General features: G+C 36.7%; 1 protein-coding gene across 3 annotated transcripts in view; it reads left to right on the top strand.

Moving 5' to 3' along the window:
* The first annotated feature begins 1150 nt into the window (after window positions 1–1150).
* The window catches only part of cpt1ab (carnitine palmitoyltransferase 1Ab (liver)), a 35923-nt gene continuing 18078 nt past the window's right edge, over window positions 1151–18995 (top strand). Inside the window, exons 1-9 of one of the 3 annotated variants that reach the window (XM_048158344.1) lie at window positions 1151–1304; window positions 8112–8295; window positions 8656–8798; window positions 13100–13271; window positions 13576–13677; window positions 13830–13967; window positions 14213–14290; window positions 16056–16163; window positions 18796–18883. In XM_048158344.1, coding sequence (XP_048014301.1) covers window positions 8155–8295; window positions 8656–8798; window positions 13100–13271; window positions 13576–13677; window positions 13830–13967; window positions 14213–14290; window positions 16056–16163; window positions 18796–18883 — 970 coding nt within the window. In that variant the 5' untranslated portion in view covers window positions 1151–1304; window positions 8112–8154. The remainder of the gene's footprint in view (window positions 1305–8111; window positions 8296–8655; window positions 8799–13099; window positions 13272–13575; window positions 13678–13829; window positions 13968–14212; window positions 14291–16055; window positions 16164–18795; window positions 18884–18995) is intronic. The other 2 variants (XM_048158343.1, XM_048158345.1) reach the window with 2 other exon arrangements.

The following is an 18995-nucleotide window of genomic DNA, read 5'->3' as shown; positions in this document are numbered from 1 at the left end:
AATATCTAAAAATGTAATAAATGTATATATTTTTTATTCTGGCATGATTTTATAACATATATCAACAAAATTATGTGTAGAAGTCGTTGCTTTGTTATGAGAAAGAATGTCTGAAAAAATGAATTTCATTGATGTCATTCAGAGTAACTAATATAAAGGGACCATTTTGGATCAAGTCATGCAGTCAATATCATGTGACAGGATGTGACATCATTCAGACACCTGCGAAGGACCACATGATCATGAAGTAACTAACTCTCTTTTAACTATTTGAAAAATTCATGTTTTCACTTGTTCATACGCATGTCTCGAAACATCAGGTCATTCGGTACAACCGCTATAAAACATGGAAAATGTTGTAATATTTAAAAAAAAAAGTGTACTAAATATAGTGTTTATCAATAATTGTCCTCTTGCTAGCTAGATATCAGACTGTTAGCATTGTTTGAAAATACCGTCATTCGGTATAACCAAAAGTGTCATTTGGTATAACTGAAATTTTGGTTAAACCGAATGACTTTTTTGGTGCAAATTTTGTCCATCTTGGAATAAATGACAAAAGCAGCATTAATTGATTAAAAACACATAATGTCATTGTTAACACTTAATAAAACTTCAAAATTATATCTACATTATATATACATTATATCTATATTATTCGTTGTATATATATATATATATATATATATATATATATATATATATATATATATATATATATATATATAGGCTATATATATAGGCTATATATATATATATATATATATATATATATATATATATATATCTGTCTTTCTATAAATAAATAACATATAGATAAGAGGCTATTAAGTGTAAGCTATATATATATATATATATATATATCTGTCTTTCTATAAATAAATAAAATATAGATAAGAGGCTATTAAGTGTAAGCTATATATATATATAGCTTACACTTAATAGCCTCTTATCTATATTTTATATATATATATATATATATATATATATATATATATATATATATATTAAAAAAGATCTGATATTTCTACGTTTCCCTGTTAATAATTAATAATAGTTCATAATTTGCTGCCACATTTACAATCAGGATCAAAGACTTCATTCCTACAAAGCGTCGCGTGTGCACTGTTGAGCGCGCCGCCGATATCTATACAGCGTGACGTCACGTCGAGGGGCGGGTTTAGTAAATTACCCTTATTACATTCATTCATAGCTTACGCTTTAAGCAGGCGGCGGCAAAACGGTGCGTCTCCTACAGTGAAACAGTAATCCACATCCTTCATATTTCAGGAAGAGACGTAGAGGTAAGAATCCAGAATAAATCAACTGTATATTTAAGCTGCAGCATGAGATTGAATGTGGAGCTCGTTCACCGGTTAAGTAGGTGAAAGTGCACCAGCGCACAGCCTGGTATATTCTTGTCCTATGGTATGGCAAAGACGTGCTACTTAAAACACAAGGTGATACAGGACAGCAACGCAGTTTTTCTTTGAATAAAACAACATTTATGAAGTGCAATATTTGTATTATTATTATTGTTTATAAATGCATGTGTGTTGACATTCTGACACCCAAGAGCACCTGGTGAATGTTGCACAATGAGGTCAGTAGGTGCCCGGGTATGTGAGGGTATTCTCTCGAAGCCAAGGGCGCGCGGCTATTGCGCGCGCGAAACAACTGCTCCGTTGGAATGCGTTTGATTTATTTATTATTTATTTTATTTTTTTGGTCATTGATTGCAATATAATCAGCGGAACTTGTCAAAGTGATGCTCCTCTTGCTTCATAGTTTTGATTTGAGCCAAAACATTTTGTTTACTATTGTGAAATGTGCAAATTATCACAACAAATCTTCAGGCGCAGACAAATTTTTAATGTTGGCTAGATGTATTAATAATACACATATGTCACTGATATAAATAAGGAACAGTACATTCAAAAATTATCATTTACTCACCCTCAGATATTAGGAGATATTAGAATGACAGCAGTCACCATTTACTGTCATTGATGCGATTAAAGTGAATGAAAATCCCTAAACTCTGCCTAATATCTCCTTTTGTGTCCCACTCAAGAAAAAGTCTAAGATTAGCTAGTATGAGTAAATAATGCATTTTCATATTTTGGTGCAGTGTCCCTTTAAGAAGTTAGCTAATAGTTCGATCATAGAGTAGGAACTATGCAAATAGATGCAAATATTTAAATAGCCGATAGTTCCCCTTTCTATTGTAGCCTACTATAATGTAATTCGGTACCCGTTGTAGCAGAATATATAATAAAAGCTTATTAAAACATAGACTGCAGTGTCTGTGCCCCGTAATGTCGTTCAGGGTGACCATCATCAACACAGTCCTGTGATATGAAGCAGCGCGTGACCTTTCCCCTAGTTTCCATCTGCACCGGCACGTCACGTGATCACCGCTGCTGGGGGCTTGAAATATGACTTGCTAATACCAAAGACTGACTTTGCTAATACATAACATACAAAACATGACCTTCATGGTATTTTTTTTTTCTTAGATTCGCGTTATATGATACGGTAGTATCACTGTTATAAACAATTATAACAATGACCTTATGAAAATATGATTGCCTTTATGTGATTGAGCAAGGAAGTCTGTGTATTTGTGCTTTAACACTGTAATATATCAGTCATTTATCATGTTAATTTATTTTGATTATTTTAATATGTTTAAAACATTACACTACACATTTAAACTACACTGTAAAAAGTAATATGCTGTATCTACTATGCAAAATTTTGGCAACAGATTACAAGCAATATTATTAATTAAATTCGACAAATAGAATTGAGTTAGAATAAATTAAATTAATTCCTTAAATTTCAAAATCATCAAAATTTAAACAAAATTTCTGAATAACAGACAGACGAACAAGAAACACAAGAATTAACAGAGTTTTAGATGTTGATGTTGATTTTATTGAAAATGTTCGGTCTAGGGATGTGCAACGATTAATCACGATTAATCGTTTGCAAAATAAAAGTCTGTGTTTACGTAATATATGTGTGTGCTCTGTGTATAATAGTTATGTATATATAAATACAGACACATACATGTATATATTTAAGAAAAATGTTAGATTTATACATAAAATATTTATATTTACATGTACTATAAAATATATGTAAATATATAAATTTATTTAAACATGCATATATTTCTTAAATTTGTGTGTATTTATATATACATAATTATTAAACACAGACCACACCCATATATTACATAAACACAGACTTTTATTTTGCTAACGATTAATCACGATTAATAGTTGCACATCCCTAGTTTGGTCACCATTATGTTGATCAGTGTTTCATCTGGTTGGGTAGTTTGACTCTTTGCCTTTTATGTCAGTTTGTGGTTTTTGTAATGGTGTTTGCTAATTTTACACATTTTAAATGGTTGACTTTTAAGGAATTCATTTGATTAATTTTAACTCAATTCTTATATGTTGAATTTAATTAATCACATTGCTTGTACTCTGATGCCACAATTTTATTGAGTAGCTAGAGTGTATTACTTTTTACATTGTAGCACGCTGAACAGTTAATTAGTTACTGTGCTTTCAAATTAAACTTTTGATTCATGCCTTTTGATATATATTCATATTTGTTTTCCCGAACAGTCCATCGATTGGACAAACAGATAGACCCGCCCCTAATTCACATAAGTGGTTAAAGGGTTAGTTCACCCAAAAATTCAGTCATTAATTACTCACCCACGCTCACCCTCAATGCCCAGAAAGCTATATTTAAAAACATATTTAAAACACCTCATGTGACTACAGTGGTTCAACCTTAAAGGTGCCCTTGAATTAAAAATTTAATTTACGTTGGCATAGTTAAATAACAAGAGTTCAGTACATGGAAATGACATACAGTGAGTCTCAAACACCGTTGTTTCCTCCTTCTTATATAAATCTCATTTGTTTAAAAGACCTCAGAAGAACAGGCGAATCTCAACATAACACTGACTGTTACGTAACAGTCGGGATCATTAATATGTACGCCCCCAATATTTGCATATGCCAGCCCATGTTCAAGGCATTAGACAAGGGCAGCCGGTATTAACGTCTGGATCTGTGCACAGCTGAATCAACAGACTAGGTAAGCAAGCAAGAACAACAGCGAAAAATGGCAGATGGAGCGATAATAACTGACATGATCCATGATAACATGATATTTTTAGTGATATTTGTAAATTGTCTTTCTAAATGTTTCGTTAGCATGTTGCTAATGTACTGTTAAATGTGGTTAAAGTTACCATCGTTATTACTGTATTCACGGAGACAAGAGAGTCGTCGCTATTTTCATTTTTAAACACTTGCAGTCTGTATAATTCACAAACACAACTTCATTCTTTATAAATCTCTCCAACAGTGTGTAATGTTAGCTTTAGCCACGGAGCACCATCAAACTCATTCAGAATCAAATGTAAACATCCAAATAAATACCATACTTGCGCGATTAGACATGCTGCATGACAAACACTTTGTAAAGATCCATTTTGAGGGTTATATTAGCTGCGTGGACTTTGTTTATGCTGTTTGAGGCAAGCGCGAGCTCTGTGGGCGGGGAGCAGGAGAATTTAAAGGGGCCGCAGCCTGAATCGGCGCATATTTAATGATGCCCCAAAATAGGCAGTTAAAAAAATTAATAAAAAAAAAAAAATCTATGGGGTATTTTGAGCTGAAACTTCACAGACACATTCAGGGGACACCTTAGACTTATGTTACATCTTTTAAAAAGACGTTCTATGGCACCTTTAATGTTATGAAGCGAATAAATACTTTTTTGTGCGCCAAAAATAAAAAATAACGACTTTATTCAACAATATCTAGTGATGGTGATTTCAAAACACTGCTTCATAAAGCTTTATGAATCATTTGTTTCGAATCAGTGGTTCGGAGCGTGAATCAAACTGCCAGAGTAACGTGAACTATTGAAGTTTCAAAACACAAATGACGTAACAAAGCCTCTTTTCCTGAAATCATGTGATTTTGGTGCTCTGAACCACTGATTCGAAACAAATAAAGCTTCAAAGCTTCAGTTGTGTTGCTGTGTTGTGTTGTGCTGGTCAGGATGTTAATACAAAACAAACAATGTTTTAATAGCTAAGTATTTTTACTTATAGTAAAGTATTGTTGTTTTTATCACTAGAAAAAATGACACACATTATGTTTAAAGAGTTCAACCAAAAATGAAAATTATCCCATAATTTACTCACCCTCAAGCCATCCTAGGTGTATATGACTTTCTTCTTTCAGTCAAACACAATAAGAGTTATATTAAAAAATATTCTGGCTCTTCCAAGCTTTATAATTGGAGTGAATAGTAACGGCTCCAGGGGGTTAATAAAGGAAAATTATATTTTTCTTGCAAAAACGCATCACTTCGCATCAGAAGGCTTTTTTTTTTTTTTTGAAGCTTGATTAAATAAATGCTTTGTTTATAATGAGGATGTTTTAAGCTTTGGAACTTGCAATATGTTTTAATGCAATATGATTTGTCAATTCATGACCCCTTTATATTTTCACTTTATAATAATTTCTCCAAAAAGTCAGACGCCATTGTGACCTATCAAGCATCCTTGCAGCTTTATTTACATCAGAGTGATGTTTACAATACAAACGCTTGTGAAAGAGTCACAGAGGTCATGAATAAAGCACATTCTGTTATCTGTTCAGTCATGCAGTTAAATGCTTGAGGTCACATTGAACAGTAGAACATGTGCGATTAGATTACGACTAATGTTTAATTACAGCAACATATTGTGTGAGGTTAACATTAGATGGCTTTATGTTACATAATACAATGTTTGTTCCTGTACTTTCTTTAATTAATGATCATTTTTCAATTTAGCTTTCTACTCAAATTGTGACAAACTCATACAATTTGTAATTAATGTTTTGTATTACATTAGAGAAATGCATTTTTTTTTTTTACTAGAGGTCTCATTTAGTACTAAAATCCTTTAAAGGGAGTAATTTCAAGTCAAGTCACCTTTATTTATATAGTGTTTTATACAATACAGATTGTTTCAAAGCAGCTTTACAGTGATAACATGAAAATGATTCAGTGGTGCAAACAAGAGTTCATTTTGGCTGTACAGCAACATAAAAGAAAGAAAATAGTGTCATTGTTCAGCTGAAGTCAGTTCAGTGTTGATTCAGTTTTCGTTGTAAAGATAATTATTTTATCTATAAAGCAGCTCTGCAGAAAACAGCTCATCCAGCTCATCCAATAGTGTCAGTGCAGTCAAATCAATAATATTTAAAGGGTTAGTTCACCCAAATATGAAAATGATCCCATAATTTACTCACCCTCAAGCCATCCTATATGTATATGACTTCTTTCAGCCAAACACAATCGGAGTTCTATTAAAGGTGCCCTAGAACGCTTTTTCACAAGATGTAATATAAGTCTAAGGTGTCCCCTGAATGTGTCTGTGAAGTTTCAGCTCAAAATACCCCATAGATTTTTTTTTTATTCAGTTTTTTAACTTCTTATTTTGGGGCATAATTATAAATGCGCTTGTCCCCTTTAAATGCTCGCGCTCCCCGCCCCTAAGCTCGCAACTCTATAATACATTGCATAAACAAAGTTCACACAGCTAATATAACCCTCAAAATGGATCTTTACAAAGTGTTTGTCATGCAGCCTATCAGATTGTGTAAGTATGGTATTTATTTGGATGTTTACATTTGATTCTGAATGAGTTTGATAGTGCTCCGTGGCTAAAGCTAACATTACACACTGTTGGAGAGATTTATAAAGAATGGAGTTGTGTTTATGAATTATACAGACTGTAAGTGTTTAATAATGAAAATAACGACGGCTCTCTTGTCTCCGTGAATACAGTAAGAAACAATGGTTACTTTAATCACATTTAACAGTACATTAGCAACATGCTAACGAAACATTTAGAAAGACAATTTACAAATATCACTAAAAATATCATGATATCATGGATCATGTCAGTTATTATTGCTCCATCTGCCATTTTTGCTATTCGTTCTTGCTTGCTTACCTGCATAATATCTGATTATTCGGCTGTCCATCTCCAGACGTTAATACTGGCTTGTGTAATGCCTTGAACATGAGCTGGCATATGCAAATATTGGGGGCGTACATATTAATGATCCCGACTGTTACGCAACAGTCGGTGTTATGTTGAGATTCGCTTGTTCTTCAGAGGTCATTTGCACAAATCAAATTTACATAAGAAGGAGGAAACAATGGTGTTTGACACTCAATGTATGTAATTTCCATGTACAGGACTCTAATTATTTAACTGTGCCGAGGTAAATTCAATTTTCAAATCTAGGGCACCTTGAAAAAATATTCTGGCTCTTCCAAGTTTTATAATGGGAGTGAATAGTAACCAAGATTTTGAAGCCCCAAAAAAGCACATCCATCCATCATAAAAGTAATCCATACAAATCCAGGGGGTTAATAAAGGCCTTCTGAAGTGAAGCAATGCATTTTTCTCATGATTTTAGCATTTAGAAACCAAATTTATGAGACAGTTGTTGTCAGATTTTATTGCTGATTTCAAATATGAAATTTAATCGTAAGCTTGAAGAACAGCTTTGAAGAATTTGATGTTTCCCCATTCAGGGAGATAGGAGCTGCACTTGCATGACTGAAATAGATGCCCGAGAGGCGTTTCAAAGATGGCCGCCAAGTTAAAGGGTTGGTTCACCCAAAAATGAAAATTATAGTCTATAAAGTTATAATTATGGATATTTTTCCTACAAAAATGCATCACTTCGCTTCAGAAGGACCCCCTGGAGCCATATGGATTATTTTTTTGATGGATGGATGTGCTGTTTTGGGCTTCAAAATCGCGGTTACTATTCACTCCCATTATTAAGCTTGGAACAGCCAGAATATTTTATAATATAACTCTGATTGTGTTTGACTGAAATAAGAAAGTCATATACACCTAGGAATGCTTGAGGGTGGGTAAATTATGGGATAATTTCCATTTTTTTCACATTAATAATAGCGATTTAGAAAGTTTCAGCTCAATTTTCCAAGTCATTTAGCTAATCTGTTCAATAAAAACAATTTATGACTCTTTTCTAAAGGCTCTTTTACTCTTCACCGTCGTAGTGACAGTGTGTAGTCAGCATGGCAGAAGCGCATCAGGCGGTGGCCTTCCAGTTCACCGTCACTCCTGATGGCATCGACCTGCATCTGTGTCACGAGGCCCTGCGCCAGATCTACCTGTCAGGCCTTCACTCCTGGAAGAAGAGGTTCATCAGGTTCAAGGTGACCTCACAGCTGACTTTCCAATGGAACTGATTAAAGAGTTACTATACATGAATAATGCTATCTAATCAGCTCTGGGTTTGTCACTTTGAAAAATCAAAGTTGAATTGATTTCTTGAGGATAGTTTGTGCTCTGAAAATGATTGCTAAGCCCTTTTTTAAAGTTGAATTTGAACTGTGATGTGTGTGTGTAAGTGTGTGTATATGATATATATGCAGTGTATATATATATATATATATATATATATATATATATTTTATAAATATATGTTATATTATATTATATTATATTATATTATATTATATTATATTATATTATATTATATTTGTTTAATATAACATTATTCTGTGTTTCTGTAGAATGGTGTCATGACTGGAGTCTATCCAGGAAGTCCTTCGGGGCTCCTGGTTGTTTTGGTGGGTTACATGTCCACCACCAAATATGCCAAAATAGACCCATCCCTTGGGATATTCACTAAACTGTCAACACATATACCAATCAGGTATGTCACAAGAACAGTCATCTGTTAGTTATTAACAATGTATTTGGAATCTGTTAATGGGAAAATGTACAGCTGTTGAAGGTTCAAAGTCATGTGCAAACATGAAGGTTTGATAGTTTGCTTTGTAGTACTTTTATTGTTTTTGTTTGTTTGTTTTTTTTGCTTTGTTTTGTTTGGGAACAGTAATTAGTAACTGTTTATAGCAGATGCTGTGGTTATGATGATAAAAACTGCATATTTTATATTTTTAAATTTACGATGCTGATAGCAGGAGAGGATCGAAATCCGTTGGTAATGAAAACACAAGCATCAAACGTTTCTGTTTGTAGTTTTTTAATCTTCAAAACAGATTACAATGTTATATAAGTAACTTCCTGAACAGTTTTTATTACTGTATCACACGCAGTCTGCCAGCTTACTTTATGAGCAGTTACACAACAAACAATCCCATATCTCTGAAATTCTTATAAAAATGTATTATTTTAATAAAATATATTAACTGTAAAATGAATTAATTAAATATATTAACTGTGAATTAATGAATGAATTAAAATTCTAGCTAAAGGGTTAGTTCACCATAAATGAAAATTCTGTCATTTATTACTCATCTTTATGTCATTCGAAACCGTAAGACTTGTTCATCTTCAGAACACAAATGAAGATATTTTTAATAAAATCAGAGTGTAACACACGAGAATGAACCTCATTGGTTCTTACTGAAGCTCAAACGTGCTGCGTAACACGAGAATGAACCTCATTGGTTCTTGCTGAAGCTCAAACATGCTGCGTAACACATGAGAATGAACCTCATTGGTTCTTGCTGAAGCTCAAACATGCTGCGTAACACATGAGAATGAACCTCATTGGTTCTTGCAGAAGCTCAAACATGCTGCGTAACACACAAGAATGAACCTCATTGGTTCTTGCTGAAGCTCAAACATGCTGCGTAACACATGAGAATGAACCTCATTGGTTCTTGCTGAAGCTCAAACATGCTGCGTAACACATGAGAATGAACCTCATTGGTTCTTGCGGAAGCTCAAACATGCTGCGTAACACGAGAATGAACCCCGTTGGTTCTTGCTGAAGCTCAGACGTGCTGCGTAACACATAAGAATGAACCTAATTGGTTCTTGCTGAAGCTCAAACGTGCTGCGTAACACGAGAATGAACCTCAATGGTTCTTGCTGAAGCTCAAACATGCTGCGTAACACATGAGAATGAACCTCATTGGTTCTTGCTGAAGCTCAAACGTGCTGCGTAACACATAAGAATGAACCTCATTGGTTCTTGCGGAAGCTCAAACATGCTGCGTAACACGAGAATGAACCTCATTGGTTCTTGCTGAAGCTCAGACGTGCTGCGTAACACATAAGAATGAACCTAATTGGTTCTTGCTGAAGCTCAAACGTGCTGCGTAACACGAGAATGAACCTCAATGGTTCTTGCTGAAGCTCAAACATGCTGCGTAACACATAAGAATGAACCTCATTGGTTCTTGCTGAAGCTCAAACATGCTGCGTAACACATAAGAATGAACCTCATTGGTTCTTGCTGAAGCTCAAACATGCTGCGTAACACGAGAATGAACCTCATTGGTTCTTGCTGAAGCTCAAACGTGCTGCGTAACACATGAGAATGAACCTCATTGGTTCTTGCTGAAGCTCAAACATGCTGCGTAACACATAAGAATGAACCTCATTGGTTCTTGCGGAAGCTCAAACATGCTGCGTAACATACGAGAATGAACCTCATTGGTTCTTGCTGAAGCTCAGACGTGCTGCGTAACACATAAGAATGAACCTAATTGGTTCTTGCTGAAGCTCAAACGTGCTGCGTAACACGAGAATGAACCTCAATGGTTCTTGCTGAAGCTCAAACATGCTGCGTAACACGAGAATGAACCTCATTGGTTCTTGCAGAAGCTCAAACATGCTGCGTAACACATGAGAATGAACCTCATTGGTTCTTGCTGAAGCTCAAACGTGCTGCATAACACATGAGAATGAACCTCATTGGTTCTTGCTGAAGCTCATACGTGCTGCGTAACACGAGAATGAACCTCATTGGTTCTTGCTGAAGCTCTATCGTGCTGCGTAACACGAGAATGAGCCTCATTGGTTCTTGCTGAAGCTCAAACGTGCTGCGTAACACGAGAATGAACCTCAATGGTTCTTGCTGAAGCTCAAACATGCTGCGTAACACGAGAATGAACCTCATTGGTTCTTGCAGAAGCTCAAACATGCTGCGTAACACATGAGAATGAACTTCATTGGTTCTTGCTGAAGCTCAAACGTGCTGCATAACACATGAGAATGAACCTCATTGGTTCTTGCTGAAGCTCATACGTGCTGCGTAACACGAGAATGAATCTCATTGGTTCTTGCTGAAGCTCAAACGTGCTGCATAACACATGAGAATGAACCTCATTGGTTCTTGCTGAAGCTCAACGTGCTGCGTAACACGAGAATGAGCCTCATTGGTTCTTGCTGAAGCTCAAACGTGCTGCGTAACACGAGAATGAACCTCATTGGTTCTTGCTGAAGCTCAAACGTGCTGCGTAACACACAAGAATGAGCCTCATTGGTTCTTGCTGAAGCTCAAACGTGCTGCGTAACACGAGAATGAACCTCATTGGTTCTTGCTGAAGCTCAAACGTGCTGCGTAACATGAGAATGAACCTCATTGGTTCTTGCTGAAGCTCAAACACGCTGCGTAACACGAGAATGAACCTCATTGGTTCTTGCTGAAGCTCAAACACGCTGCGTAACACGAGAATGAACCTCATTGGTAATTGCTGAAGCTCAAACGTGCTGCGTAACACATGAGAATGAACCTCATTGGTTCTTGCTGAAGCTCAAACATGCTGCGTAACACACAAGAATGAACCTCATTGGTTCTTGCTGAAGCTCAAACATGCTGCGTAACACGAGAATGAACCTCATTGGTTCTTGCTGAAACTCAAACACGCTGCATAACACGAGAATGAACCTCATTGGTTCTTGTGGAAGCTCAAACATGCTGCGTACCACGAGAATGAACCTCATTGGTTCTTGCTGAAGCTCAAACGTGCTGCGTAACACGAGAATGAACCTCATTGGTTCTTGCTGAAGCTCAAACACGCTGCATAACACGAGAATGAACCTCATTGGTTCTTGCTGAAGCTCAAACGTGCTGCGTAACACGAGAATGAACCTCATTGGTTCTTGCTGAAGCTCAAACGTGCTGCGTAACACGAGAATGAACCTCATTGGTTCTTGCTGAAGCTCAAACGTGCTGCGTAACACACAAGTATGAACCTCATTGGTTCTTGCTGAAGCTCAAACACGCTGCATAACACGAGAATAAACCTCATTGGTTCTTGCTGAAGCTCAAACGTGCTGCGTACCACGAGAATGAACCTCATTGGTTCTTGCGGAAGCTCAAACGTGCTGCGTAACACACAAGAATGAACCTCATTGGTTCTTGCAGAAGCTCAAACGTGCTGCGTAACACACAAGAATGAACCTCATTGGTTCTTTCTGAAGCTCAAACGTGCTGCGTAACATGAGAATGAACCTCATTGGTTCTTGCAGAAGCTCAAACGTGCTGCGTAACACACAAGAATGAACCTCATTGGTTCTTTCTGAAGCTCAAACGTGCTGCGTAACATGAGAATGAACCTCATTGGTTCTTTCTGAAGCTCAAACGTGCTGCGTAACATGAGAATGAACCTCATTGGTTCTTGCTGAAGCTCAAACGTGCTGCGTAACACATGAGAATGAACCTCATTGGTTCTTGCACGTCAAGTGAACATGCTTGAGCTTCCATTTACCACAATTAATGTGTGAGTTGATGAATGTTTATATGTGAATAAAAGCTTAAATTAAATCTGTTCATCATATAAAGTGATCGAGTCTCTTCAGAAAATTTTGACTAAACCACTCAGTTCATATAGATTAGTTTTACAATCTCTTTATGAACTTTTTGAAGCGTTAAAGTTGTAGTTGCATAGGCTGTCTATGGAGGGACAGAAAGCTCTCAGATTTCATTAAAAAGATTTTCATTTGTGTCCTGAAGATGAATGAAAGTCTGCGGGTTTGGAATGACACGAGGGTGAGTAATTAATGACAGAATTTTCATTTAGGATGAACTAACCCTTTAAAGGACATCTGGTATTTATTATGATTTTAAAGTAGTGCACTGAAAGAAAATCTGTATTACTACAGCATTGTATAGCAACTACAGTATTTTGGTGGAAACTATGGTACTTTTTGAAAAGGGCATTGCAGATGATTTCTTACCTAATAATTTCCCTGCAGTAAGTACGTAACAGAAGAAGGGCAGCGTATTGTAGGTGGTGTGCTGGTTGGGACAGGATTGTGGATTACTGTGGCTTTCGTTATGAGGAACATCCTTAAGTGCTTGCTGTCCTGGCATGGCTGGATGTTCAATCGCCATGGATCTTTGTCCCTGAAAACAAAGATTTGGCTGGTGAGTTTGGCCTTGATGGAGAATTTCACTTAAAGGAATAATTTACCTGAAAAATATCAGACATTTTGTGATTTTAATATTTAGATGAACTATTTGTTTAACACTTCAACCCAGCTTTGAAAAAATTTCCCTTTGTATATTCAACGAGAGTCCAAAGTCTTAATGCATTTTTTTATAACATAATTTCAGCACTGTTCCAGTAAGGGCATGTTTCTTTAGAAGTGTTTTCCGAGTCATGGTTTTATTTTGGAAAGTATTCATGCTTGTCTCACGTCTGACTCTCGACCCAATGTTATCACCTCAGGTATTGGTGAAGTTATTTTCTGGGCCAAAGCCAATGCTGTACAGCTTTCAGAGTTCACTACCGCGGTTACCAGTGCCTACTGTAAAAGACACCATCAGAAGAGTAAGTCTAGCATTTTCAATTAAATGCTAGTCTTAAAATTATCCAATTTTTTAATAGATCAAATATGACATACTGAATTTTCAACCATTTAAAATTTCAACCATTTCAACCATTTTTTAGTAACCTCACTTCTTCACATCTATATTGTTCAGTATCTTGATTCAGCTCGTCCTCTGATGGACGATGAACAGTACAAACGTATGGAGGGATTGGCAAAGGACTTTGAGAAGAACTTGGGCCCCAAACTGCAGTGGTACGTGAAGCTCAAATCCTGGTGGACCTCCAATTACGTAAGTTCACACTGCACCTACTATTCAAAGGTACTCTTAACTTTTCTTGAGGGATTTAGGGAACATTTTTAAAAAATTTGCAGTCTTATTATAACTATAAAAATGCCTTAGAACCTATATTTCAAGTATGTCTTTCTTTCAAAATAACATGAAGCTTCTTAAATAATGAACCTTAATGTACCTTTATTTGAGATTTGTGCCTTAAAATATGAATATTTAACTTTGTTCTGCTGTCATCCTCTCAGGTCAGCGACTGGTGGGAGGAGTATATTTACCTCAGAGGTCGAGGGCCAATCATGGTCAACAGCAACTACTATGCAATGGTTTGTTTGTTTTTTGTTAAAAATAAATAAATTGTCAGTCAAAAACATATTCAATGATGAAATTCAAAAATAATCCATTAAAATATGAGAGAATTTAACTTTTTTTGCTTGTAGTGCAAACTATTTTCATAAATCTACCATCCGGGTCACGGCACCAATTTTGTGGTGTAGTGATTAAAGGGATAATTCACCCAAAAATTAAAATTTTCTCACGATTTACTTGTCCTCAAGCCATCCTAGGTGTATATGACTATCTTCTTTCTGATGAACACAATCAGAGTTATATTAAAAAATATCCTGACACATCCAAGCTTTATAATGGCAGTGAGTGTTACCAACGAGTATGAAGCTGAAGAAAGTGCATCCATCCATCATAAACGTACTCCACACGGCTCCGGGGGGTTAATAAAGGCTTTCTGAAGTGAAGCTATGCATTTGTGTAAGAAAAATATCCATATTTAACAAGTTATAAAGTAAAATACGCCTTCCGTATTCAACAAACTTTACTTTTTATAAGTTGAATACGAAATACGTATTTTTCTTACACAAATGCATCACTTTGCTTTAAAAGGCCTTATTAACCCCCATGTGGAGTATGTTTTGCTTTGGATGGATACACTTTCTTGAGCTTCAAACTTATTGGTCCCGTTCACTGCCATTATAAAGCTTGGATTCGTCAGGATATTTATTAATATAACTCTGATTGTGTTCATCAGAAAGAAGAAAGTCCTACACACTTGAGGGTGAGTAAAGCTTGAGGTAATTTTAAATTTAAAGTGAACTAATCCTTTAAAAAAATATCCTGGCTCTTCCAAGCTTTATAATGGTAGTGAAGGGGGTGTGAGATTTTGAAGCCCAAAAAAGCACATCCATCCATCATAAAAGTAATCCATACGGCTCCAGGGGGTTAATGAAGGCCTTCCGAAGCGCAGCAATGGGTTGTAAGAAAAATATCCTTATTTAACACATTATAAACTATTATAACTAGCTTTCGGCAGACGGCCGTACACATCGATTTACAGCGAAAGAGTAACTTCTGAACCAACACATGACGTATTGACAAATGTGGAAGCGCAGACAATAGAGCAAAACAAAAAACCCGGTCACGAATTTATTTTTTAAAAGAGAAATGTCAGAGGATTTCGATACAAGAGAAGAGGAGCTTGAGTTTGTTGCCCAGCGCTATTCGTTTGAACCGCGAGAGGCGTTTAAGCTTACTCTACTCCTACATCATGCGTCACTTCAGAGGTTACTCTTGTGGCGCAAGTCGACTTGCGCAGTATCCATACGGTTGTCTCCCGGAAGCTAGTTATTTTAGTTTATAAAGTTTAAATATGGTTATTTTTCTTACAAAAACTCATCGCTTTGCTTCAGAAGGCCTTTATTAACCTCCTGGAGTCATATGGATTACTTTTATGATGGATGGATATACTTTTATGGGCTTCAAAACAAAATGGTACCATTCACTCCCATTATAAAGCTTGGAAGATTTGGGATAGTTTTTAATATAACCCTGATTGTGTTCGTCTAAAAAGAAGATGAGGCTTGAGAGTGAGTAAATCATGGGATAATTTTCATTTTTGGGTGAAATATCCCTTTAAGGCTTAGAGCTGGTGACTGGAAAGTTGCTTGTAACTAATTTAACTCTAGGTTGCTCAAGGGAGATTAGGTGTTAGATTAGATGTTCCTGTAATAAGTTCATAACACTGTTCAACGGTAACATCTCAGGAAAGTCAATCAATGTCACTTTCTCTTTCCTTATCAGGACTTCCTCTATGTGATCCCCACTTCCCTCCAAGCCGCCCGTGCCGGCAATGCCATCCACGCCATCATGCTGTACAGAAGAAAACTGGACAGAGCACAGATCAAACCAGTGAGTCTGTAACATAAACATATTTGTCTGTAGGATAATGGCTTAGTTTTACCACTGATTACCACACAATTACCACACCAGAATATCCACCTTAAAGGCCTGTTCATGCCAAGAACAATGTTTTTATCATTCATCAGCTGGAAAAAATTGCGAAAGCGATTCCTACAGTTTCTCTGTGCCATTATTGTAATAGTTGTGGTGTGGATTCTGCAATTATTTATTGTTACTGTTATAAGGATAAATGTTATTGTTATACTTATCATCCTTGGTGTGCCTACATAATATAGATATTAGACTTAAAGAAACATAGTTTGCCCTAAAAGTAAAACATTTTGCTATCATGTCACCTGCATGAACCATGGAACACAAAGATATTTTGCCGAATGACCCAGCAACTGTTAATAACAAAAACTAGCCAATTTGACTCGTGTCCTTTTGAAGTCAGACAATAGCTTTCTGTGAAACAGGCCACAAAAACTCTCAAATCTTATTCTCACTGGTGTAATGGTGTTAAATGACAGTGGTTTTACTGACCGGCCAGGATTGAATGTCAGTCTGTTCCTCACACAAAGTACTGACTCTTTTGGATGAACTTTTCCTTTAGGTATATTACGTTCTCCTGGATTGTTAACGTTTTATAGGTGTTACATAATGTTACATGGTAATGTATGGGTCAGTGGTGGTAAAGTACTACTCAGAAGTTCAGATGAAACATTAACTTCTGTCAATTGAGCTTCAGTGATCACGAGGTCTTTGATTTCACAGAAGGAAATGAAGAGGCTTGGGCTTGTTGGTTAGTTTATTGCTTTTATTTGTAGATACATTATGTAAAAAGCAATATTGCAGTAGAGGTAGTCACCATGAATAAAATTTTGGTGTGAGTCACTATATATTGCGATAACTGTATATATGTCACAATGTAGTTTTTACATGATCATTACATTATATATTGTATCACATTTTTGCTTGCCCCCTTCCTGATTTATTTTTTGGCATGTTTGTCACACTTGAATGTTTCAGATCATCAAACAAATTTAAATATTAATTAAAGATAACACAAGTAAACACAACATGCAAGGGAAAACAAAATCCAAACCCACATGGCCCTGTGTGAAAAAGTGCTTGCCCCCTAAACCTAATAACTGGTTGGGCCACCCTTAGCAGCAACAACTGCGATCAAGCATTTGCGATAAATTGCAATGAATCTGTTACAACGCTGTGGAGAATTTTGGCCCACTCCCATCTTTGCAGAATTGTTGTAATGGAGGGTTTTCGAGCATGAACCGCCTTTTTAAGATCATGCCACAGCATCTCAATAGGATTGAGGTCAGGACTTTGACTAGGCCACTCCAAAGTCTTCATTTTGTTTTTCTTCAGCCATTCAGAGGTGGACTTGCTGGTGTGTTTTGGATCATTGTCCTGCTGCAGAACCCAAGTTTGCTTCAGCTTGAGGTCACGAACAGATGGCCAGACATTGTCCTTCAGGATTTTTTGGTAGACAGCAGAATTCATGGTTCCATTTATCACAGCAAGTCTTCCAGGGCCTGAAGCAGCAAAACAGCCCCAGACCACCACACTACCACTACCATATTTTACTGTTGGTATGGTTCTTTTTCTGAAATGCTGTGTTACTTTTACGCCAGACGTAATGGGACACACACCTTCCAAAAATTTCAACTTTTGTCACGTCAGTGCACAGAGTATTTTCCCAAAAGCCTTGGGGATCATCAAGATGTTTTCTGGCAAAACTGAGACAAACCTTTATGTTCTTTTTGCTCAGCAGCGGTTTTCGTCTTGGAACTCTGCCATGCAGGCCATTTTTGCCCAGTCTCTTTCTTATGGTGGAGTCATGAACACTGACCTTAACTGAGGCAAGTGAGGCCTGCAATTCTTTGGATGTTGTTGTGGGGTCTTTTGTGACCTCTCGGATGAGTCGTCGCTGCGCTCTTGGGGTAATTTAGGTCAGCCGGCCACTCCTGGAAAGGTTCACCACTGTTCCATGTTTTCTCACTGTGGTTCGCTGGAGTCCCAAAGCTTTAGAAATGGCTTTATAACCTTTTCCAGATTGATAGATCTCAATTACTTTCTTTCTCATTTGTTCCTGAATTTCTTTGGCTCTCAACATGATGTGTAGCTTTTGAGGATCTTTTGGTCTACTTCACTTTGTCAGGCAGGTCCTATTTAAGTGATTTCTTGATTGTGAACAGGTGTGGCAGTAATCAGGCCTGGGTGTGGCTAGAGAAACTGAACTCAGGTGTGATAAACCACAGTTAAGTTATGTTTTATCAGCACTTTTTCACACAGGGCCATGTGAGTTTGGATTTTGTTTTCCCTTCATAATAAAAACCTTCATTTAAAAATTGCATGTTGTGTTTACTTGTGTTATCTTTGATTCATATTTAAATTAGTTTGATCTGAAACATTAAAGTGTGACAAACATGCAAAAAGATAAAAAAAATCAGGAAGAGGGCAAGAACTTTTTCACACCACTGTGATTAATATAAATATATAACCCCCTCTACTCTATCTGCATGACTGTGAAAGAGCCCCCCTCATAAACGATCTTCTGTTTTGTTCCTCGCACCCGGACGTTGCTGCTTTTGCTATGTGCACTCACACACCACATGCACAGTTATACTTGCTGGAGAACCGAGTGCCGCTGTGCTCTGCACAGTGGGAGCGGATGTTTAACACGTCCCGCATTCCTGGGCTTGAGACAGGTAAGAGGAGGGACTCGTCCGCCACGACCCACTGATAACCCACACTCCTTCCTCAGCTCCGGCAGCCTCCGCCTCAGGACAACAGCACAGTAGACAGTAGAACAGTAGTGCG

Source organism: Megalobrama amblycephala, linkage group LG15, assembly GCF_018812025.1.
Source record: "Megalobrama amblycephala isolate DHTTF-2021 linkage group LG15, ASM1881202v1, whole genome shotgun sequence".
In the NCBI taxonomy this organism is placed as follows: domain Eukaryota; kingdom Metazoa; phylum Chordata; class Actinopteri; order Cypriniformes; family Xenocyprididae; genus Megalobrama; species Megalobrama amblycephala.
This window is presented reverse-complemented; position numbering and strand designations above follow the sequence as displayed.